This window comes from Nomia melanderi, chromosome 3 (genome assembly GCF_051020985.1).
Source record: "Nomia melanderi isolate GNS246 chromosome 3, iyNomMela1, whole genome shotgun sequence".
Classification (NCBI taxonomy): Eukaryota; Metazoa; Arthropoda; class Insecta; order Hymenoptera; family Halictidae; genus Nomia; species Nomia melanderi.
This window is the reverse complement of record NC_135001.1, coordinates 13,552,079-13,575,558: the sequence shown is the minus strand read 5'-3', so window position 1 is coordinate 13,575,558 and position 23,480 is coordinate 13,552,079. Positions and strand designations below refer to the sequence as shown.

Here is a 23,480-nt window from a genome sequence, read left to right as displayed (position 1 = left end):
GTTAAAATATTCTGACACTAATAATATACTTATGTATTTATATATTCATGTATTTTTTTTATTATTTTGATATAAAAAGTCCCAATTCAAGAATTTTGTTAATGACAAAAGATTAAGAAAAATTTAACAATAATGAACATAAATACGTATTTATATGTATTCTTTTTTTAATTTACTACTCTAGCAGAAAGCAATGTTTGTAACAATAGCGATGCTATACAACTGTTGCCATAGTTACGGTGAATACTCCCATGTGAAACTATACTACATAACCTTCTTGTTTTCTATTTTATAGGAATACGATGTAATCATTGTGATGTTACGTAGTTATTATACAAGTTAATTATTTTTATAAACGTTCGTAATCAATTATAAGTTTAACTTTTTTAAATGAAAAATATTAAGTACATATAAAATAATAAATAATTATGAGTGATAAAAAGACTAATGATTATTATAAAAAAAAATGGTATTTAAATAAGAAAAAGTCAACAACATCTAATAGTAAGAAACTACTATCTTTCTTTCTTTTTGTTCTCTAGGATTTTATTCTATTATACAATAAGTTATTAATAAAAACATTTCTTAAATAATTATCTACTACAAAGTAATTTTTATTGTTATATATTTTTCATCTAAAAAAAATATATTTTGCAGAACAAAGAAATAAAGATAATCAAAACAATGGAAAAGTGTATCAGTCTTTAAATCCAATTGAGGCAAACAATGCATTATATAAATATGACTCTTTTGTAAATTTCGATATACCATATTATGGATGGAAATTCTTTTTTAGTGATGAAGGTGAAAATACTTTCTTATATTTTTAATTTATTGTAATATTTGATGCAATCTATCTATATATGAATTAGTAATAATAATTGGTAAAAATGATTCTTCTAATTTACAAAATCTTATTTCGTACTACAGATTATAAAAACAATTCTGACACTGTTAAAAAGATTCAAATGTTTGAGGGATTTATAAGCAGGCATGATCGCTTAACATCCTTGCTTTCTTTAGAAAATTTAGAGAATGGTACAGTGTTTGTAATTGATATGTGTGAAATATATAATGACAAGATTTTTCTAAAAGAATGGGCTAATTTTAAAGAAGATATTTATGAGAATCCTGTGCACATATTAAATTGTTTTAAACTTGCTATTCATCAGGTACTTTTTTTAATATTTACACACATGTACCATACTTACATATAGAAATTCCATTATTTTCAGAAAATATTACATACAATACCAAGAGAAAATTTAAAAAGTTGTATAAATGTTATAAGTACATTTTCTACTATTAGATTAAAGATATTAAATTATCAACCCATTATATGTTTACAAGATTTGAAAGCAAATTCTTATGGTAAGTATGTAATTCCTTTGATGTCCAAAAGTTTTGTAATAAAATACCTACATTTTTGTGATAGGAAAATTGGTATCTATTAGAGGCTGTGTCATAAGAGTAGGGTGTGTGAAACATCTTGGAGATTGGATAGTATTTGCTTGTCGCAAATGTAATTTACAAAAAATAGCAAAACAGCCACAAGGAATTTATACCATTCCAAAAAAATGTAATATATGTGGTTCATCTAGATTTCGTCCAATATTAGATTCTCCACAAGTAAAAAGTATCCCTTTTCAAACAATTAAAATACAAGAACTTCTAAACGATGAACAGGTGTTTTATTTTATTATAAATATATATTTATATGTAATTTAAAATATTTTTATTATGGAATTTATCTCTTATGTTGTAGAATAATAAAGGTAGCATGCCTAGAGTACTTGATGTTGAATTAATGGATGACTTAGTCACTACTTGCATGCCTGGAGATGATATTACATTAACAGGAATTATAAAGGTATTTAATACATCCAACATGATATAAAAGTAAATGGTTATTTACGATTGTAATTTTAAATTTGCTTATTTGACTTCCTGTTTATATGTTTATATTTTTCAAAATTTGAAAACTGTTATATTAAAAAAATATGAAGCACAATGAAATATTATTAAACATGAGATTAAATAATTAAGTTAATATATTCCCGATACATCTTTTCATTTTTAAGTATTTCCATGTATATGTCTGCATATAAAAACATTTAAAACATTGGTTAAATGTTAACGATTATTAATATTTGTATTATAGGGTACTAATAATTGTAAAACGCATAATAAAGTATCACTTTCATTGTACATGGAAGCTATTACAGTACTGAATAATAAACAAAGATTTCAAACTAAAAATATTGTGGATAATGAAATGTCCATTAAGGATTATTTGGCAATTAAGGTATAATATTAATACACTTTTTTATTATAATGTGAAAAGTTTATTATGAATTTGTATGTTTCTCACAAATTATGCAATAGGAAGTATATAATACACCAAATATTTTTCCACTGTTGGTACATTCCCTTTGTCCAAGTATATACGGTCATGAAATGATTAAAGCTGGTTTGATATTAAGCTTATTTGGTGGAAATGCAGAACATTTAGAATTACGAGAAAATATACATACTTTAATAGTCGGTGATCCTGGTCTTGGGAAATCACAAATGTTGCAAGCATGTTCAAGAATCGCTGCTAGAGGTATAATTTAAAAAAAGTAAATTTTTATCTTTTTGCATATTTTTAAATATTACAGAATAATTATGTTGAAAGGAGTATATGTGTGTGGTAATTCGAGCACATCATCTGGATTGACGATAACACTTACAAAGGAAAATAAAAGTAACAATTTTGCTTTAGAACCAGGAGCATTAGTTTTAGCAGATAGAGGTTGTTGTTGTATTGATGAATTTGATAAAATGTCCAAACAACATTCGGTAATGTGTAATTTTATGTAAATTAATTAAATATTAATGCCTAAAGAAGTAAATTGTTTATCTTTTGCTAACTTTCAATGTAGAAAATAATTTCCTCTGATTACAGGCTTTATTAGAATCTATGGAACAGCAGTGTGTAAGCGTTGCTAAATCAGGAGTAGTTTGTTCCCTTCCCACAAGGACTTCAATTCTTGCAGCTGCTAATCCAATTAATGGTCGATTCAACAGAAGCAAAACAGTAATACAAAATTTGAAAATGAGTCCACCTCTTTTATCACGCTTTGACTTAATTTTTTTATTGCTAGATGAACCAAATAAGGTACATATTTACAATTACACTTTATAAAAGTTATCTCTGAAATAATATATATTTTATTTCTGAAAGCTTGTAGATGATTTACTATGCAAACATGTTATGTCCATTCATACTGGATCCAAAATGATTAATGAAAAACAAATAAATGCTTCTCAAGGTATAGATATATCAGATATAAACAAACTTACATTAAGGTAATGAAAAAATATTAAATTTATTAAAATAATTATTATTACTTGTATGATGTATTTTTGAAACTAAAGTATTATTAATTTTGTAGAGACAAACTTGAATCTTATGTAACTGAAAATGCTATTCCACAATCAATTCTTAGAAAGTACATTTCATATGCACGACAATATGTCAAACCAACGCTTACTACCGAGGCAGCTACAGTACTACAAAATTATTATTTACAACTTCGAAGGAAAAATAGTAAATTTAGTGGTCTATCTGTTTACAATAGACAGTTAGAAGCTATGATAAGATTAACCGAGGTTCAGTTTTACAAATATCTGTATAAATTTCAAATTTTCATTTCATTTAAAAATTAAATTTTAATATTATTATATAGGCGAGAGCAAAATTGGAATTACGCACACAAGCAACTGAAATAGATGCTTTAGATGTAATAGAAATTTTGCAATATACATTTGACAATAATATTGTTAGTTGGTCATTGTTAAACAATAAAAAAGCAACCGATAGAAAAGTAAGTAAACTAATTTACTTATACTGTCAATGACAGAATGATAGTAAACAATTGATTTTTGAAGGTCAGAGAATTTATACAATTATTGAAAAAGGAAAGACTTTCCTCTGGCAATAAAATATTTTCTACAAAAAGACTACGTGAAATTGCGATCGATGGAAATGTTACAGTAGATGATTTTTCTCAATTAATTGCAAAATTAAACGAATGTGGTGTTTTATTGAAAACTGGAAACAATACTTACAAATTTATTCCGGATTAACAGTATTAGTAATGCAACGTAAACAGATAAATATACAACTTGGATTATGTTTCGTATCAATAAATGTGATATTATTATTTAGTATAATTTTGTTATTATAACTGTAATAAAACTTATTTTATAGTTGTCAAACATTAAATTAGTGTGAATTGTTATTACTATCATTACTTATTTATTTTCACACTTCAAAACAATCTGCTTTACATGGTAAACGCCAATACGCATAAAGACAACATTTTGGGCTTGGAACATGAAAACAACCAAGTCTGCAACATGGCTCAGTGGGAACATATACTTTTGGTTGTGGAGCAGGTGGAGGAGGTATTGTAACTTTACATCTGTTTAACAGAATTATTATATATTATATACATTATTATAAAGATTAATATACGATAAATGTCAATTACTTGTTCAACTTTAAAGTCTATTGTACTGTGTATAGAATATCCGTATTCCGTATATGGTAAATTTTTACTGTATAATATTTATACAAAAAAGAAATTCGAACAAAGTAGCAACATTGAATACATCAATTTTTTATTCAGAAAAATTTGGAAAGTATTATCATATATTGTGTACTGACCCTGGTAAATACGAAATATTTTTACATACAATGTATATAATTTGCCCCTCATGCGGAATAGGGATACCTTATTTAGTTGGATACGAGGCCTGAAAATGTATTATAATCACTATTAAAGAATTGTAATTACATTAAAACAAAACAACTCGTGCCGAGCGGACAAAATAATATGCATTGTACCATATATAATGAAGAATTGCACTAGAAAAATGTTGTCCATTTAATAGGACGCGTTGTAACTCGGCCTAGGCATCTTGCTACACATGCTGGCGGGCAATATGGAACACATTTCGGTGGACTAGGTCCGCACGGCACTGATGGAGTGCATATTGTAATTTTACATGGTGGTGGACAAGCTAAGCAAGGTGATGGACAACATGGGTACGGTACACACGATAGTGAATTTGGTGGACAGCACATAGTTGTAGGCATTGGGCAATAAGGCATTGATGGATAGCATGGTAGACCTCCTCCACAAGACATTCTAATAATTTCACTTTCTCCTCTTAAAATTCTTTTTTATTTATTTATTTTCTTCTTATCGACACATGTATATACTTTAAATTTTGACAACTCCTTATGAGATAACGAGAAACATTTGAAACTTATATACATATCTTTCATTTATTATATATTTATTAATAAAACACGTTCAGATTACATCAAAATTTTACACAATTAATGATTTCGATTTCGTTGTATTTTACAAATTAATTTGTAAGAAATTTATATACAAGATTTCCTTATTGAAAAGATATTTCATTTTCAAAAAAACATGATGAATGCATAAAGAAATGCGAACATTTTAATTATCATAAAAATTGAATAAATCAAAATTCTTGTGTGGAATTACTGAAATTTAATTACTTGTAAGAATGCCGTGCGACGGAAAAAATCCGAATTGCGAAAAAAGACGAGAATTATTAGCACAATTAAAATGCTTGATCAGTTCCATGGATAAAAAGTACGATAACAATTCTATTTATATGTACAAATCTAAAGTATTCTTTTTTGTAGAAAACCATGTGAATGGGATGAACCGTTCTGTCCACCTCCTGTTGTTTGCCCTGTTTCACCTTGCAATGAATTACCCTGTTGCGTGAGTATAAATTGAATTTCGTAATGTTATGGTTATTAAATTTTCTTCCACTATTTACATAAAATGTACGAGTACATAAATTACATAGTAGATAGATATAAGTTAGAACATGAGAAAGAAAATGACCTAGTAGAATCGCTCATGTCTAGTCTTCACATTCCTATTTGTAATGTAGATGTTTTTATTTATCTTTTATTTGTTATATTCTTTATATTTTTTTCTTTCATATTTTATAATTGTAAGCGTAGAAGTGGAAAATAAAGCTAATCTATAAATTTAGTTTTTCAACACACTGACTAGTAGAAATTTATTTCTTTGTTTTAAATTTCAGAGTCCTGTAAAACGTTGTAAAAGCTTTGAATTCCGAGCAAGTATACTATATAGATGTGAGTGTATTAAAAGGAACGGTTTACAAGATAGATGCATGATGTGGGATTGCATGGGCAGACCAGAGTGCATGACAAAATTATATCCCGTTTGTAATTCTGGCCAATATGCGTTATTGAAATTAACCGATTTAGGAGATGCTGAAGTTGTTCTGAGAAAATTTTATTGTGCCGATAAAGCTCGAGAATCGGCTTTAGCAACTTATTGTAGATTAATGTGTAATAATGCTAAAGACATCTGTGGTGGACAGAAACTGCCATGTCCTTCAAGTGCTTATTGTCCATTAAATACTTCTTGTTGTATACCAACATCATCAGTACCACCCTGTATATCATATAAAATCTGTGTACCATATCCTCCACCATGTCCTCCACCATGTCCTCCACTATGTCCTCCACCATGTCCTCCACCATGTCTTCCACCATGTCCTCCACTATGTCCTCCACCATGTCCTCCACCATGTCCTCCACCATGTCCTCCACTATGTCCTCCACCATGTCTTCCACCATGTCCTCCACCATGTCCTCCACCATGTCCTCCACTATGTCCTCCATCATGTCCTCCACCATGTCCTCCACCATGTCCTCCTCCATGTCCTCCACTATGTCCTCCACCATGTCCTCCACCATGTCCACTATCATATCCACCGCCATGTCTACCACCATGTTCACCACCATACATTTTTTGTAATTCTCCCTGTGTTCCTTGCTAATTTTACGAAACCAGTGGTCAAATATTGTGATACTTGTGTGATCAATTGAATTAAGATTATCTTTTCAATTAAATAGAAAATTCAATTTGAAATAAAAATTAATATTATGTACTATATATTAATGGCATGTTTTATTTATTTTAATAAAAAATATATACAATATTTTGGGAAGTCATTTATTATCATACCCGTTTATAATCATATAGCGAAATCTTCTTAAAATATTGGTATTTTTATGTGACGTAATAACATCTATAAATAAGTATTTAATTCTTTTCCACTGGAAACTGTTGTGGATATCGACATCGAAAGAATTTTGCAGCAGGGCATACTGCCCACGGTTTAACGAGGCATTCAGATTGTCCTTGACACGAAGTCAGTGGACAAGAATTTTGAAGACCATCTCTGTGCACACAACAGCATCTTGTAAATAAAATTCCACCTCTCATTTCAGGGAATTTTAAATCAATTGCCTGAAAAGATAATACATGTTTGATAACTAATAACATTTAAAATTATTTTTTCTATTTAACTAATACAAAAGAACATATTTTTCTGTTTTAAAATTTTTGTAAGTTTTTCTCTAAATTCAAAAAAATATATTACTTGTTATAGATCATTAAAATTTTTAAGGATACATATGCTTTTAATTTTTATAGAATTACCAAATTACTGCAGCTATTCTTTCTACTAAGTTTTTTCTTTTTCTCTACTGCTTGTACATCATTCACCGGTGTAGTAGTTTTATGTGTAATATGCAATTTTTTCTTTATGTTATCTTTTTCTTCAATAGGAATCATCAGGAACATAGGTGGGTGTGTCTTTTTTCTCTTTTTCAATTGTTGTGTTCGTTTTAACAGATCCATGTTGTGATAACTATTATAAGTACAATAATTAAGAAAAAAAATTATAACTATATTTAATAAAGAATTTAATGTTTAAAATATTTTGTATATTTACATGCTTATAATAAGACATTATATCCTATTCATTAATTATTATATAATTTAAATCGTTAAACTAACCATTCCAAAGCCGTCACTGCAGCTTTTAATCCGCATATTATATTTGCTGGGTTGGTTATTTGTGTTGTAGACATTTTAATTTATTAATATTTATATTGAAGATAATAATATACTTATTAATTTATACTGATATTTTATATTTTTTAATTTTCTATTACATAGTAATTATTAAATTATAAAAGAAAATTTAGAATTTTTGTTCCATGTTGTTTATTATGTTTTTAGTTTTTTATTAATAGTTAACTTCATAGTACACAATTTAATTATGTAGATTGTATATACACTGATATATCCATGTATAAAAACTATTTTTTAATTTTGTATGTGTAAAATATTTTGAATATTGAAATAAATTTATTTATGTATTTAATGTTGAAAAATGAACAAAATTCGCAACATTAGTGAAATTAAATTTCGAATTTAATAATATATTTTTTTCTTATTCATTGGATAACAAGAACTCAAATTATTCTATCATAATTTTTATAAATACAGTTATTTTCTAATTTTGTAATATTTTTATTTTTATTGCTGTCAAAATAACAGAGTAAAGCATAATATATAATTTGTATGAAATATTGTTATTAAAAACATTTATTTTGATTTCATTAATACTTATGCGATACAATTTTTTACTTTACAATTAGAAATATGTTACATTTAAAATAAAGTTACATTCTCAGTAAGAACATGGTTTTGGACATTTTGGTGCCATACAACTTGGTTGTGGACAGCAATTTGACCCTCGTCTGTACCATTTATTTGTCTGTTAAAATCAAAATTAACAAAAAACTAACAGAATTATTTAATCTCTCTAAGTATTCACATAAATCTAATTATTAAATATTTTAATATATCACTGAAATGGTTGTACGTAGCAAGAAAATTATAAACAAACTTAATAAGTTGTTTTACATACACCTTGCAACACATAACTTCGTCCTGGTATAACGTATAATAAATCTGTGCCAATGCTATTTAAACTTGAAGTTAAAAGTATTTCTGCAGTAGAGCTATATGTAATGAGTGGTCTCTTTTCCGGAATAGACCAAGCTGGTTTACATTCTTCAGGACTAGGTTTTATGGACCAAGCTTCAGGATCATATCTACGATCATACTTTACACGCATCATAGGTTTTGTATCTTTTCTAAAAGAACATTTTAAAAAATACATTAAGTAACGTAAATTTTTGCCAGAAAAGTAACAGACATTCTTTCCTAGTTAGATAACAAAGTAAATCTTACAAATAAGCCATTTTTTCTGAAAGGTATCTTAAATATTGAAGTTCCTGTCCAGAACTTGAGATTTTATTAGAAAATCCCCAATTTCCAATTGCTTCCGCGACACCTGTACCACAGCCCCTCGAGAACTCAAAGTTACAATCCATTTTTTCTTAATAATAACAATATTAATTATATGATCACAAATAATTTAATTAATAACAACTTTGTGATATGTATGTACTTGAAAATTTCTTCAATAAAAAGAGTAAATTACATTTAATTATTAAAAATAAAAGATATATCGAGTGAAGTACACCATACATGTTACTATAGGGTCAAAAGTAAAAACAGGTTCCTTTCAAATTTTTAAACAAAAGAAATTATTACATGTATTTGTTATACTAAACTTGGGATGATTGTTACCAGTATGTAAGTAGAGTCTTTATGGACATCCTCTTAATAAGTGATTCTATCAGTCAAAATAAAATAAAAATCAAGGGTGACAAAATTAGAAATGAGTGACGAAATAACGAAAATTATTACATGCAGTAATATAAAATTATTTTAAAATGTTATTTTTGACTAAATACATTGTAGCCCTATTAAAAAAAACAAAATTTTAAATTTTACTTTCTTCGAAGAAAAATAATTTAATTATATTTTATATTATTATTCAGTACTTTTATTTATATTCAAAATAAAAGTTTATTAAAATTTCTTATTCAATTGTGTCTGTACTGCGTATTAGATACAGCTGGCTTAACCTTTATGCTGCATAATTATTTTCTTTATTAACTATTAAAAAGTTGTAACTTTGGAAAAAAAATTTGGAATAAAATTTTTAAATAAAAAAGCGTGATCCAAGTTTGTTTCCCTAATTCATTTCGATCGAAAATGTAGAATTTGATGTTATTTTTGTATCATTATTCAATATTAACGATCTCAAATTCATAAATTTCATTCAATTTAGTTAATATGATAGTACCATACAATCCAGTTAATACTATTATTACCAGATGTTCTTTATTTTATATTATTACATATACATTCTTTATCGATATTATTTTGTATGCAATTAAACAATTAAATAATTTAATATATTTATCTTTACTAACATTTACAATTTTTGAAGTTTTAACTCAGAAATGTGAGAAGTAATAGAAAATATAGAATAAGCGACAAATTCAGGTTGGAGTCGTAAATGTCAGTTTCTGTAAAAGCCAGTTTCGTTTTCTTTGCTTTGCAACTTGATTAGAAAAACACGATTAAATAATTATGTTGTATTCAATTATCTCTTCTTAGAATTTGTAAAGATTTCAAAAGTTACTTTCTATTCAGGAGTTTAATGTTGTTACGAAACTGTGACAGTTGAGGTTTGGTATTGTTTCATATGTTATATTAAAAACTACTTCTTTAAAAAGGTAAATCAAACCGTTGTACTGTTAATAAAAACATAGTAATTAATGAAATAAATTTGTTTAATATAGATTTCGTAGGTGATATAATTCCGTGATAAACACAGAAAGCAAAATGAGACAACAAATAATAGACATGAAGATGAATTCCCATCCAGTAGGAGAAGCTGATGAGTGTTTGTTCGAATATTTACACACGGAAATGGTTAATTACGCTTTGAGTAAAGCATGTAATAAAAAGGTAATTGTAAATAAAATAACTGTTTATTAAGTTCATAATAATTTCATTTGTTCAAGAACAATTGCATTAATATTACTTTTTGTTAATTTCGAATTGTTTTTATTTATATAGATTGTAATAAAAAAGAAAGTTTCCACTAAAAAGTTTAAAAATTGACTTAACATCTTTTTTTTTATTATTTAGCATAGATTTATCATTAATATAATAAACAATCCATAATGTATGATACATTATTAATATTTTAGTGATATTATAAAGGCAATCGTTCAAACATTAATGAAATTTTCATTCATCAAACATTAGAAAATCAGAAGATTTATTCACCATGTTAAAGTAAAATCAGTTTTAATCAATAAATATATTTTTTAATTTCAAATAATTAACATACAAATATTAACTCTTGTTTTTTTCTTTAATATTTATAAGCATTGAACTACAAATGAAAGTTTTACACTGAAGTTTTAGCTTTACTATAAATTCTTACACATGAAGATTAATTTTATAAAGTTAATAAATTTTTCATATTTATAATATTTAAAAAATAAAGGAAAAGGAAGAAGAACTCAGTCGACTAGAATGGATGGGATTCAGTGTTGGCTATAGAATCATTGAACGATTAACATGGGAAGGCAGCCGATTTAAAGATGAATTGGACATGATAAAATTCATTTGCACAGATTTTTGGTCTAGTCTTTACCATAAACAGATTGATAATTTAAGGACTAATCATCATGGTGTATACATATTGCAAGATAATTCATTTCGATTATTAGATAAAGTAGGTACCAGTAGCAATAAACAATATCTTCAAGAAAGTCCACGTTTATTAGCATTTACTTGTGGACTTTTGAGGGGGAGCTTAGCAAATCTTGGAATAATTAGTACTGTTAATGTTGAAATTTCTATGTTACCAAGTTGTAAATTTCATGTACAAGTACAACAAATGTAAGAATTGTATTAATTTCATCAGTTAAGGTAAATAAAAGATTTAGATTTTTTTCGGACATTACTTAAGCGAATCATGGATATTGCATAGAATTAATCTTTTGTATAGGTTAATTTATAAGAACAGAATAAAAATAGAAGAAAGTAAATAAAAAGTTATATATATATAATATAATGTATATAAATTATATATAAAGCGATCAAATACATAAGCAATATTTTATTAATTATATAACAAGTATAAAATTTATCTGTTTGATTTATTTGATTACTATAATCTTACATAAATTCGTTTAAAACATAACGTGCAGTGTGATCACGGTTATTTTACTTCATGTACATATACGTAAATACATATTCCACATGTGATTTAATGTAATATCAAGTGTCACTTAATAAACGCGAAATTGATTACATGTATTACATGCTTCTTTTAAAATTTGTGTATAGCTTGTAATGTGTTATGTATGCGCACAACGTAATTACGCTGGATTCCACTTAAATCATTAGTAATTAAAAAATTATATAAAACAAATAAGAATGCATACATCATATCTTATAATAAACTATACAAATTTTACGATTATATCTTACGAAGTATAAAACGAAGTATGAAAACAACGTTAACTCATTCGGGGTCAACGTTTTTTTAAGACAGTCACCAAGGACCAACCTTATTTTCAGTTTATATTGAAAATTTAGAAAAAATTTTTTAGAGATCTTAGTTCGAAACCAATACAAGTTTTATTTTTACTGGTTGTTTTATTTTGGTTAAGTACTGCAGTAATGCCCATCTGGTATGTAGTTGGTTTTGAATAGATCAAGACCGTATTATTAATTCTTAAACACTTAACACATAACTGTTTCATTATTTTGAATTCACAGTATTATTACCTTTTGTAATAAAATTTAATATATGGCATTGATTTAAAATAGCAATAAATGCATTATCTTGTTCCTCGTCTAAAATAACAGTGTATAATTCTCTTTCAAGAATACGCGATAGTTGTCCAAGACTTGCCGATAGTTTAACTTTGACATAATGTCTTGTCACTGATTTTTTTACGGATTCTGTAAGTTTTGTTGCACCAGATACTAAGTTTGACATGAACACATTGAAAATAATGACACCTATAACATGTTTATTGTCATTACTAATAACCAGTTGTTGAAGTTTCGTCTCTTCAAAAATACGAACGGCCTCTTCACATGTTATATTATCACTAAACATAACTGTTTTATCAAAAGATAAATGTGAAATTGGTACATTCCACCACCATTTGTTTGCTTCATTTTGGCAAACAAATTCCTGTAACATGTTATTAAACTGTGTGATTCACAGATCCAATAAAAGTGCCATAAACAATGAATTTAGTACATAATAAAAAAATAACATACTAAAAATCCTCTAGCTTCCATCCAATGATCAGATACAAATTTAGTCATATAGTTCCGTATTCCATCAGGTAAAATAACAACCACGCGTTTCCCTTCAGGAAGATCTTTAGCTATTTTAAGAGTAGCTGTAAGTGCAGCACCACTACTACCACCACACAATAAACCTTCTTCCCGTATAAGCATTCTAGCAGCATTGAATGATTCAAGATCTTCAGTTTTAATCCATTTATCGATCACATCATGATCTAAAACTGTTGGTATAAAGTCGTAGCTGAAAAAAATACATTAATGAATAAAAATTTGAATACAAATCTTATTCTCGATAGCATAAAAAAAGCGTTGTTTACCCAATTCCTTCTACTTCATAAAAATCAACAGTATCTTGTAATTCAGGTGATCGAGCTAAGATACTCCCCTTAGGATCTACAGCAATAATTTGTATGCTTGGTGACAATTCTTTTAATTTTCGTCCAATTCCAGTAACAGTACCGCCAGTACCCGCGCCAAGTATTACATAATCTATTTTTCCATCACACTGCTTCCAAATTTCAAGTGCAGTTTGATCATAGTGAGCCAATGGATTTCCAGGATTAACATACTAAGCATAGAGTGTAATAAGAATAAGAAATTAGATATAAAATTGTTATATTTACACATAATTACTTCATATTTATGCGTATAATATTTTACCTGATCAAGAACAATGCTATTCGGTATTTCCTTCTGTAATTTATAAGCAACATTAAAATGTGCTTCTGGACTATCCAAAGTTGCTTCTGTTGGCGTTCTAACGATTTCAGCACCAAGTGCACGAAGTATATAAACTTTTTCATTGGACATTTTTTCTGGCATAACAATGATACATTTGTAACCTTTAACTGCAGCAACCATTGCTAATCCAATTCCTGTATTGCCACTTGTAGGTTCAATAATGGTATACCCTGGTTTTAGCAAATTTTTTTCTTCTGCATCTTGAATCATTCTGTATGCGATTCTATCTTTTACAGATCCACCAGGATTAAGGAACTCACATTTTGCATCTAAAAATTATATATTGTGCTTATATATGTATATATATTAATAATGATGAAATAAAATTGATACTAACAAATGTCACATTTAATTCCATGGGATTTAGGAATGTTGTTTAATTTTATTAGTGGTGTCTGTCCAATAGCTGTTAATATATCGGGCAATATTCTATTACGATCAGGTATTCTAAAAAAGAGGTATTACATAAAAATATTATTTTATAGATACTTTATATCGATATTGAAAATAAAATATTTGTATATGCTTATTGCATTCTATAATGTAAATAACTTTTAATATGAAAACCTAAAATAATATTTAAATTCTTTAAACAAATAATAGTAATTCTGTTGTCACTATATTATTTATTTAATAAAACTATACGAGTATACCTTACTATCATGTAACAGATGTATAAAATTATGTCGGATGAATTGCATTTTTAATTACTTATATGTCTAACGCTTAGTAATATCAACATTATGTAAAATTTGAGTGTACAGTTTATTTTATATAGTAACAAGATAAAAATGTTATTAGTTTTTTAATTTATTTCCATTAATAGTAACTTTGTCTTGTCATCTTACTTCGTTCTAATCGTGTGTGGAGTATTTGTAACATTTGGAGTCCACGTGCAACGGCTGGGCCGGTCAGGTCGAATTAATTCATCCATTATATCACTTATAAGAAAATCTTAAAATTAGCAAGAAGTAAAAATAAAGAAAATCTTTCTTTTCGTCAAAAGAAACGGATACAAGATTTCTTTATATATTGCACTATTTTTTATACGTGTGTATAACCTATGAAATTCTTCCTAATGTTTTTCAAAATGAATATTAATTAAAAATTTAATTTTTTAAACAAATAATTCTAAAATTATACATATATCTTCCACATTTTACTCTTTTATTTAAAGTATTATATATTTAATTAATATTTTGTACAAATCATCACATATGAAACACAAACAAAGCACCTTATGGAACGGTATGGAATGAACAAATGGCAGTGTTCGCATGAATCTTTATACCAATATCGCACTGAAAACATCGTATTAGATTTTAGATATCAATCGATTACTACATATAAATTACTTACATTATTGATAATGTAGGTATATATGATATTTATAAAGTTTCCGCGAAAATTTTAATTTTTTTTATCTAACTGAAATTATATTCTGTAAATTATATCGAAGAAAATAATATTTATAAAATTAATACGTAAAGTTTTAAAGTAATCTATTCATTTTATATTGTTTGATGTTTTTATAGTCAATATAACGTGTGATCTTATTCGTAATCTTTTACAATTTTTTCTGCGTATCAGTTAACCGGAAAAAAATACGGTTAGTTCAATATGGTGGATCATTTTTGATATGCGCACTGTTTTCTATTATGTTTTAAAAAACGGTATATATTGATTGATATATTAATAAGAAAATAATAACTTAATACCTATACAAAAATATGATAATTATATGGTTTTAGATCAACTAAAACAGTCGACGTGTGTTCTATAACAATTTACGTTTACTTGAAATGAATTGTCATCGCAACGACTACACATTTTGCGAAAGTCACGCGTATGTTGTCTTTACAAAATGTAATTACTGTAAAAATAAAATATTGCATCATTGATGTGAGTTGTCAAGTTTTATTGTCAATCTTTCATAAAACTGCTATATATTGATATAAAGTTGTGACAAGTTCACAGCACTATTAACAATATTCATGATAGTACGCTATAATTATTATGTACTTTGAAGTGGAATCTCCACAGAAATATCCAATTTCAAGCATGTAAGTAATTTTGCATTACAATTTCTCTTTATATCATTTTAAAGATCTAATATTTTTATAACCAATATATTTTATTGTAAAGAATTCTTTTTAACATATTGTCATTTTTAATTTTCCATATAATATAATGCTTGTTTCTTTTATAGGAATAAGTCAGTGGAAGATTTATTAATCTCTAGTCGCGAAGTAGTTACTAACATAAATTCTGCTGGATCTGAAAATCAAAATGCAGCAGTAAATAGAGGAAATGGTATATCCGAAAATACACAAGAATCATTAACCGGAACAGGTGGTGAACAATGTAGTCCTGTTTCAAGTCCTAATTTGTCTCCACGTCCTAGTCCAAAAGCACGTAATAAACGAGATCATTCTAAATTATGTAGTGATTCAGCGACTAAAGAATCTAACAATGTAAATAAATTGGATGAACATCAGTTACATGTAAGATCTTATAATATTTATTATAAGGTTATTTTGAAATAGTTAGTCACATCCTATAAAACATAAAAAATATATATGTATATATTCATAATAGGATACAGCAAATAAATCGTCAGATTCTTCTCAAGCTTTAAAAATTGCACATGAGGGAAAAAAGGAAGCCCGTGGAGGAGAACGAAATAAAAAAAAAACATCTTGGTACAATGTTTTATATCCAACATATAAATCAAGATCTGAAGATTTTAAACGAATATTTAAAGATGTTCCTGATGATGAAAGATTAGTTGTTGGTAAGTAATTAGTTATTAACACATTATTAATAAGAAAAAATATTTTTGTTGTAATAACTACTTTTATAATATAATTTTTGTACATATGACAAAATGTCTGATATTGAGGAAGTATTTCACTCTAAAACAGTTAATGTAATATATATTCTTTTCAAAATCATAATATCTAAAATTTGAACAAATTCTTAACAATGGACTTGAATGTTTTTCTCCTTATATTACATTTTAAGATTTTATAATCTTTCTGTTTCAGAAAAGAAACAAGATTATATTCTATGTATTATTAACAAAAACTTTGAATACAGATAAAAGTTTTATTTAATATTTTTTTATATTCATTGAAAAGATAAAATTTCACTAAAATTATGACCAATTACAATTTGAAAATTCTCGAACATTTTCTCATATATACAGAAACAATAGAAATATTTTACGTTTTAATGCAAAGTGATTTGTTACATAATAAAATATATTTATTATCGATAATTAATAACATTGGTTACTTTAAATAGTAATAAATCATGCTACGAGCATTAAATTTCAAGTATATATCGAAATGCATAATTTTTAGATTATTCATGTGCACTACAACGTGAAATATTGGTTCATGGAAGACTTTATGTTTCTCAAAATTATGTATGCTTTTATGCAAATATCTTCAGTTGGGAAACTTTAGTATCTTTGCGTTGGAAAGATGTTACATCTATTACCAAAGAAAAAACTGCCATTGTTATTCCTAATGCAATGTCAATATCAACTGCCACAGAGAAGTTCTTTTTAACATCTTTTGGTGCCAGAGATAAAACATATGTAATGTTATTTCGTGTCTGGCAAAATGCTCTTATTGGTGAGGTATGAACATTTTATATAATATTTAACATTTTAATAATTTATACAAATGATTTTTATATTTGAATTTGAAAAGTGCAATGTAATGCATGCATAATTATCTATTATATCATAACACATAACATTTTTTATATAAAGAATTTTTAGTTAGCAAATAATTGCAGCATATACAATTGATATACATTGAATACTGAATAATTGCAACATCGGGGACCTCTTCATAATTGCAATGTCTTCATCCCCACCATACCCCACCAGATTTCTTTTAACACACCATAGCGCTCGACAACCGGCCGCGGTTGAAGGGTGTAACATGATCCGATTATTGTCAGACTCGACGATTTCAACGTACTCTTTCCTTTTGTATTCGCAGTCCTTTCCTGCATTCGAAACTTCAATCGCTTATAATACAAGTAATTATGGTCGTAATTTTATTGTGTTTGGTGTCATTTGAATGAGAAAAATATAAGAAACATGATGGTGAAAGTTTAATTCATTAAAAGTCACAATAAAAAAGTTTGATTTTTGAATGAATGGTCTCAAGCTCATTGCGAGTCTTTAATGTTGCTGAACGCTTCGACTCTCAGTCTTTCACTCGCGTTATTCTTTTTTACGTCCGCCATGCTAAAATTTTCGTTTCTTGGGGTTGAAATGATTCTACTTCTTCATTATTGCAGCATTTGGATCCTGATGATTGTTGCAATTATCCAATGTTCACTGTATATATATTCATGTTTCATATTTCGGTATATTTTTTCCGACTCCGACTCCGACTTCAATTCCAATTCCAATTCCAATTCCAATTCCAATTCCAATTCCAATTCCAATTCCAATTCCATGGTTCTGATTTCATACTACTGCTCCATTTTAGAACTTGTATAATGTGTAATTGATTACAAGACTTATACAGGATATCGCAGAAAGGTGCAACAAAATCATGCGACAAATGAAAAATTATAAAATCTTTACGATAAAAAGTTTATAACCTACTTTATTATTTTCTGATTGGCATCGTTTTTGAAATATAAGTAATTAAAATTTTGGGATACAACTTCCGATGTACGCTGTTTAAATATTAAACGGCCAAGCATGCGAGAAAACATTGACAAGAAATACATACAAATACATGTTTACATACATTATATCATTAATAGTAAGTATCTCAATATATTTTTAGAGTCTTGTATCAATCACATTTTTCATTATTGTCATTGATTCATGTATTAATTTAATTTTCTTTGTCTTTTTTTATTTGGTACATTTAAAATATAATCACGAAAACTCTTCTTTTACAATTTATTGAATATAAGTCGTATAAAATGTTACTCTAATTTTTTGAATATATTTTGAGTGAAGCACAATTATGATATAATAAATAAGGAAGTTTTTTTTCTTCTATAAGATAACTTATAAATGCTAGTAAAAAAAATATATAATAAAATGTTTTCATATGAGTCATCATTTTTATGTTGAAAAAATTAATATTAAACAATTTTTTATACATCTATGAAATTGGCTTACAATTGTTTAACAGATTTGTTTTTGTGTATTTATCTTGTGTGTATTTGTACTAAAGTATATAAATATCAATGGTTTTTGGTTACAAACGTATAAAGAAGAATGAGATAAAAAACAAATAATATCCTATCAACACCAATATTTACAAGTAGAAATAATATATACCAGATAGATGTATTACGCAAGTCATATTGAATATCATGCCAACAAATATTTAAATTTATTTCTCCTTTCAGTAAAACTTAGTATGACAAAATTTTAATGATTCCAACTTTATTTCATACAAGTAATCATGTTCTTTAATATTTTTAATGATCAATATATTTACTGCCAACATTTCGAGTGTTAATGTCATTCATAGAGAATATGATAAAATGATATTGGTGATAAGAATAGATAAGATTGGCAGTAAAAATACATCTTGACCAAGCTCTTGATTTATATAAGATTATTTGGAAAGAATGAAAAAATTTATGTACTTCTAAATTCTTTTAGTAATTTGAATTTGTTTATTTTATTATATTCTTTTTTTTTTTACAAGTTCTTTTCTAATAATTATTTTTTTTCTGTATATGTTATGTACTTTGAATTATTAATTTCTTAGTAGTATTTTTTGTTTTAATTGTAAATTAATACTATCCGATGATAAATACTTTTAAATCTTACTAACTTATGATTACCATAGTAATCTGTCTTTTTTTCTTATAACACAGATTTTTTTGGATTATATATCTACATTTGTTTTATAGTTTTATTATAAAATATTGAGGAAATGAAATTCAGTTCCATTATAATTTTATGAGTTTCTTTTATTTCTTTTAACATGAAGATTTTGCATGTTTTAGACTTTTCTTGTCACTTTGTGATACCTTATTCCTAGTATTTTCTCTTTTAGTTACCTATAACTGTTTCTGTTTTTATTGAATTTCTTATGTTTGTCCTTTCAATTCAGTGAAGCTCTTCAATATGTGAAGTTATATTATCAAAACAAATTCAAGAATTCAAACACCTTAGAAAAATACTATAAAAACATATCTATATATGTATTTAGTAACTAAGAAGTGCGTGTCGGAAACCGAACCACATTTAATTGCTTTTATTTCGGAAATGAAGCCTCCGATTTTATAACGGTATATTCTATTATTACATTATATTTTATATTATGCACAGAATTAAATAGTATGCAGATCTTTATTTGACTTGTGAAATATAATGTTGAAATTATAATGTTAAGCGTAACATGTTTAACTTTCTAGCCAATGAGTTCAGCTGAAATGTGGCAACTCGTTCATTCCTGTTATGGAGATGAATTGGGTTTAACATCAGATGATGAAGATTATGTCCCACCATTGCCTCCAGCTGACGATGAAAAGTTATCAACAAGATTATCTGTTGAATCGTTTTCTGAGGTAATCTAAAACATAAAGAACAATTTATAATTATAAAAATGCACAGCTGTCAGAATACAGTAAAAATGATATATTTTCATTTCACTCTAAATACTGTTTTTATGATTTTAAATACATTCTTACATACTTTGCTTCATAAACTTTTTTGTTTATTGTAATAAAGGTTGAAAGCAGTAATGTGGAGAATTTGGCAGCTGGAACAACTGAACATCGGTCTCAACCAGATCCTATTCTGGATCCGACAGATTTTAGTGATACAACAGAAAGTGATGCTGAAAAACATGGATGTATGTACTAAATATTACTTTTTTAAATTAACTTTGTATTCTTATGAATTAGTCCCTCCTTATCAATAGTCATGTTGTATATTTATTAGAAGTCACGCTTTAATTTCTACTCTCATTTTATTTTCTTAATTTTATTCTTGATTATATAACAATTGATTTAAATAAAATTTTATAATTAGTATTAAAATAAGGATTCAATATGTGAAAGAGAAAGAGAAAGGCTATGATATAGTATAATACATACAATTATTTGAAAAAACAATCTTGATTTGTTCGATAAGGAGTTTATTAGATAAAATTATAGTTTTGAAAACTATTTATTTTTATGTCCAAAAAATAAATATTTTAAAATTGTTTTATGCTTTATAATTTCTATTTTTCAATTAATTAATTAAGATAATTTTTTTAATAAATTAAGCATTTTTAATATTTTCTTGAATTACTAAAAAATATGAAATATTTATTTTAATTTGTACGAACGAAAATATAATTATAGAAAATAAATCGAAAATTTCATTTTATATGTATTATTGTATTTTTAATGATTCCAGTGAAACCAAGCATTCGAGGCAATATAGTATGTTCTTCCCCTCATGATGGACGGCAGGTTGGGAAAGCTACATTTCCTGTGCATATTGATCACCTATTCACTTTGTTATTTACAAATTCCAAGTTCTTCTTAGATTTTCAAGCAGCTCGTAAGACTACAGGTAAGACTAGTAGTTTTGTAATCGCTAATGCATGTGTAGATAGGTCAATCGTGAAATACAGTATAGAATTCAATATGTACAAATGTTTTCAATGATCTAGATTTTGTACAAGCAGCATGGACACAAAATGAAGAGACAGGTCAAAAGGTTAGAAATTTATCTTTTACAATAGCTCTGTCTCAAGCTATTGGACCAAGAACCTCTCATATTACAGAAACTCAGGTAATTATATTGAAAAGTAATTTGTTTTTATTACATGGATTATAAAAATTATAAAATATTATAAGAAAATTTCAGTTCATAAATATTCCGTTTATTCTAAATTTTATAACGAAATACTTTTAGATAATGCTGCCATGTAGTAGGCCAGGTTACTTGTACGCTATTGATGTAGAGAGTCTAAATGCTGGAATTCCATATGCAGATTCTTTTAGTGCACAAATTCATTATTGTATAAACAGTATCTCCGAAAATGAAACAAATCTTACAATTTATGCTCAAATAAAGTACAGGAAAAATGTATGGGGTATCGTAAAAGGTAAGGAATTAAAAAGTACAAACTCCATGTTTGAAATGGATAGTTAATTATACTTTCCGATAAAAATAGGTGTTATTGAGAAAAATTTTTGGGTTGGATTAGAAGAATATTTTACAAGCCTTATAAAAGCATTAACTATTGAATGCGAAGAATTTACTACTACCGGAGGGCTAAAAAGAAAAGCGAGGAGAAGACGTCGCGTTACAGGAACTGGTATCACTTTACAAACACATTCTGCAGATCTTACATCTCCTAGCTTACAAAACCCATTAAATTTGCCACATATTACTGATAATGCTGGTACGTGGATAATAAAGTGAAATCGTACTTTTATATTTTAAGTACGTATAATACAGTAATAAATTATAAATTATTCTTGATTGTATAGTTTCTGGAGTTCGAGGTGATTCAAACATTATAATTAGTTCAATGCTTTTGATTGCTGTATTATGCTTGATGGTTATTAATGGCCTATTATATTATAAACTTTGGAGTTTGGAAGAAGCTGCAGCTTATACGATTATGGATTTACATGTGTTAAAGTAAGTGTTTCGATATTTATCATGAAATACATCTAAAAATTATTTATACTTTATTGTTTTCTTAGAAATACCCCAAAGACTGAAGAAGATTGGATTCATTTATTACAACAGCAAGAAAGTTTGCATAATGTAGAAATGAGGAAATGGCAGAGAGTACTACATACTGCTGCACAATTACTTAGACAAGTATGTTATATACTGTAACTTTATTTGTTATATCACATTGTATAAACAAACTAAAATTGGTCATTTAATTTTAAAGACAGAGGAATCACTGACGGAGTTACAAATGAGTATTCATCCTACTGCAACAGAGAAAATGTTTTCAGTCTTAAAACCAAGTATAAAAAGTTTTAATTCACGTACGGAACAGCAAAGCCATTCAGAAATGTAATAACGCGTAAAGTATTTCAATGAAGTAATTATACCTAATTAAAAGTACCGTTGTAATAAAGTTTACATTTTCTTAATTATAAGGGTATTCTTAATGTTCGTTATACTTGTATATAATTTATAACGAAGCACAGAAACGCGCTGTGATGCTGATTCCTTGAGCTCTAAATTGTATGCTGCAATATGCATACAAAACATTCAACATATAGATAATGTAATTTAAAAACTTGTGTCTATTATTTTGAAGATAAATAGTGTTAGAATTTCTTTTTTTTATAAGATATTAAATTTATCAAATCTCCGTTAATGTTGACCTTACATTCATAGTGCATACATACATGTATAAATACAGGCATGTATATTTGTGTATGTGTATAGATAATGTATACTAGTCTATTGTAAAGGGAAAATAAATAAATTTTTAAAACCGTATATATTATTGTTTAATATAATTCAGTTCCCACTGACCATTTTTAATTAAAATTTGTAAGAACATTTAAATCATCTAC

The 23,480-nt window shown here is 26.9% G+C and overlaps 7 protein-coding genes across 16 annotated transcripts; 4 read left to right on the top strand and 3 right to left on the bottom strand.

Annotated features, from left to right (window-relative positions):
* The first annotated feature begins 356 nt into the window (after nucleotides 1–356).
* Nucleotides 357–4,286, top strand: LOC116432902 (DNA helicase MCM8-like). Of its 2 annotated transcripts, XM_031990373.2 has the most exons (14): nucleotides 357–504; nucleotides 658–804; nucleotides 931–1,172; nucleotides 1,236–1,371; nucleotides 1,436–1,686; nucleotides 1,766–1,870; nucleotides 2,162–2,305; nucleotides 2,386–2,605; nucleotides 2,678–2,841; nucleotides 2,948–3,160; nucleotides 3,227–3,351; nucleotides 3,438–3,654; nucleotides 3,732–3,869; nucleotides 3,934–4,286. In XM_031990373.2, the coding sequence occupies exons 1-14, from the start codon at nucleotides 429–431 to the stop codon at nucleotides 4,129–4,131; spliced, it is 2,376 nt and encodes a 791-aa protein (XP_031846233.1). In that variant the 5' UTR covers nucleotides 357–428; the 3' UTR covers nucleotides 4,132–4,286. The 2 variants fall into 2 exon arrangements, with proteins under 2 accessions (XP_031846233.1, XP_031846234.1); XM_031990374.2 differs by lacking the exon at nucleotides 931–1,172.
* Nucleotides 4,287–4,923: 637 nt separating this feature from the next.
* LOC116432893 (uncharacterized) lies at nucleotides 4,924–7,074 on the top strand. The gene is made up of 3 exons (XM_031990362.2): nucleotides 4,924–5,095; nucleotides 5,732–5,813; nucleotides 6,145–7,074. The coding sequence occupies exon 3, from the start codon at nucleotides 6,238–6,240 to the stop codon at nucleotides 6,910–6,912; it is 675 nt and encodes a 224-aa protein (XP_031846222.2). The 5' UTR covers nucleotides 4,924–5,095; nucleotides 5,732–5,813; nucleotides 6,145–6,237; the 3' UTR covers nucleotides 6,913–7,074.
* Nucleotides 7,075–7,178: 104 nt separating this feature from the next.
* LOC116432909 (uncharacterized) lies at nucleotides 7,179–8,237 on the bottom strand. 2 transcript variants are annotated; one of them, XM_031990405.2, is made up of 3 exons: nucleotides 7,938–8,237; nucleotides 7,578–7,788; nucleotides 7,179–7,385 (listed from the first exon to the last, which is right to left on the bottom strand). In XM_031990405.2, the coding sequence occupies exons 1-3, from the start codon at nucleotides 8,009–8,011 to the stop codon at nucleotides 7,179–7,181; spliced, it is 492 nt and encodes a 163-aa protein (XP_031846265.1). In that variant the 5' UTR covers nucleotides 8,012–8,237. The 2 variants fall into 2 exon arrangements, with proteins under 2 accessions (XP_031846265.1, XP_031846266.1); XM_031990406.2 differs by having other exon boundaries at nucleotides 7,873–7,997.
* Nucleotides 8,238–8,470: 233 nt separating this feature from the next.
* On the bottom strand, nucleotides 8,471–9,325 carry LOC116432912 (uncharacterized). Its single transcript, XM_031990408.2, has 3 exons — nucleotides 9,183–9,325; nucleotides 8,857–9,085; nucleotides 8,471–8,703 (listed from the first exon to the last, which is right to left on the bottom strand). Exons 1-3 carry the CDS (start codon nucleotides 9,323–9,325, stop codon nucleotides 8,617–8,619), a joined length of 459 nt encoding a protein of 152 aa, XP_031846268.1. The 3' UTR covers nucleotides 8,471–8,616.
* A 139-nt stretch (nucleotides 9,326–9,464) lies between these two features.
* On the top strand, nucleotides 9,465–13,071 carry Trs33 (trafficking protein particle complex subunit Trs33). Of its 3 annotated transcripts, none has more exons than XM_031990403.2 (3): nucleotides 9,465–9,590; nucleotides 10,649–10,817; nucleotides 11,365–13,071. In XM_031990403.2, exons 2-3 carry the CDS (start codon nucleotides 10,692–10,694, stop codon nucleotides 11,764–11,766), a joined length of 528 nt encoding a protein of 175 aa, XP_031846263.1. In that variant the 5' UTR covers nucleotides 9,465–9,590; nucleotides 10,649–10,691; the 3' UTR covers nucleotides 11,767–13,071. The 3 variants fall into 3 exon arrangements, with proteins under 3 accessions (XP_031846263.1, XP_031846262.1, XP_031846264.1); XM_031990402.2 differs by lacking the exon at nucleotides 9,465–9,590 and adding an exon at nucleotides 10,432–10,582; XM_031990404.2 differs by lacking the exon at nucleotides 9,465–9,590 and adding an exon at nucleotides 10,434–10,582 and having other exon boundaries at nucleotides 10,658–10,817.
* Cbs (cystathionine beta-synthase) lies at nucleotides 12,004–15,788 on the bottom strand. Of its 6 annotated transcripts, none has more exons than XM_031990380.2 (7): nucleotides 15,650–15,788; nucleotides 14,780–14,872; nucleotides 14,269–14,378; nucleotides 13,851–14,200; nucleotides 13,508–13,758; nucleotides 13,161–13,431; nucleotides 12,004–13,071 (listed from the first exon to the last, which is right to left on the bottom strand). In XM_031990380.2, the coding sequence occupies exons 2-7, from the start codon at nucleotides 14,863–14,865 to the stop codon at nucleotides 12,631–12,633; spliced, it is 1,509 nt and encodes a 502-aa protein (XP_031846240.2). In that variant the 5' UTR covers nucleotides 14,866–14,872; nucleotides 15,650–15,788; the 3' UTR covers nucleotides 12,004–12,630. The 6 variants fall into 6 exon arrangements, with proteins under 6 accessions (XP_031846240.2, XP_031846238.2, XP_031846239.2 ...); XM_031990378.2 differs by having other exon boundaries at nucleotides 14,780–14,885; nucleotides 15,650–15,771; XM_031990379.2 differs by lacking the exon at nucleotides 15,650–15,788 and adding an exon at nucleotides 15,291–15,439 and having other exon boundaries at nucleotides 14,780–14,885.
* A 56-nt stretch (nucleotides 15,789–15,844) lies between these two features.
* On the top strand, nucleotides 15,845–23,397 carry LOC116432904 (protein Aster-B). The gene is made up of 13 exons (XM_076366021.1): nucleotides 15,845–15,994; nucleotides 16,141–16,435; nucleotides 16,530–16,725; nucleotides 17,297–17,577; nucleotides 20,349–20,501; nucleotides 20,665–20,788; nucleotides 21,340–21,498; nucleotides 21,599–21,720; nucleotides 21,844–22,036; nucleotides 22,106–22,336; nucleotides 22,425–22,578; nucleotides 22,644–22,764; nucleotides 22,841–23,397. Exons 1-13 carry the CDS (start codon nucleotides 15,948–15,950, stop codon nucleotides 22,970–22,972), a joined length of 2,208 nt encoding a protein of 735 aa, XP_076222136.1. The 5' UTR covers nucleotides 15,845–15,947; the 3' UTR covers nucleotides 22,973–23,397.
* The last annotated feature ends 83 nt before the right edge of the window (nucleotides 23,398–23,480 follow it).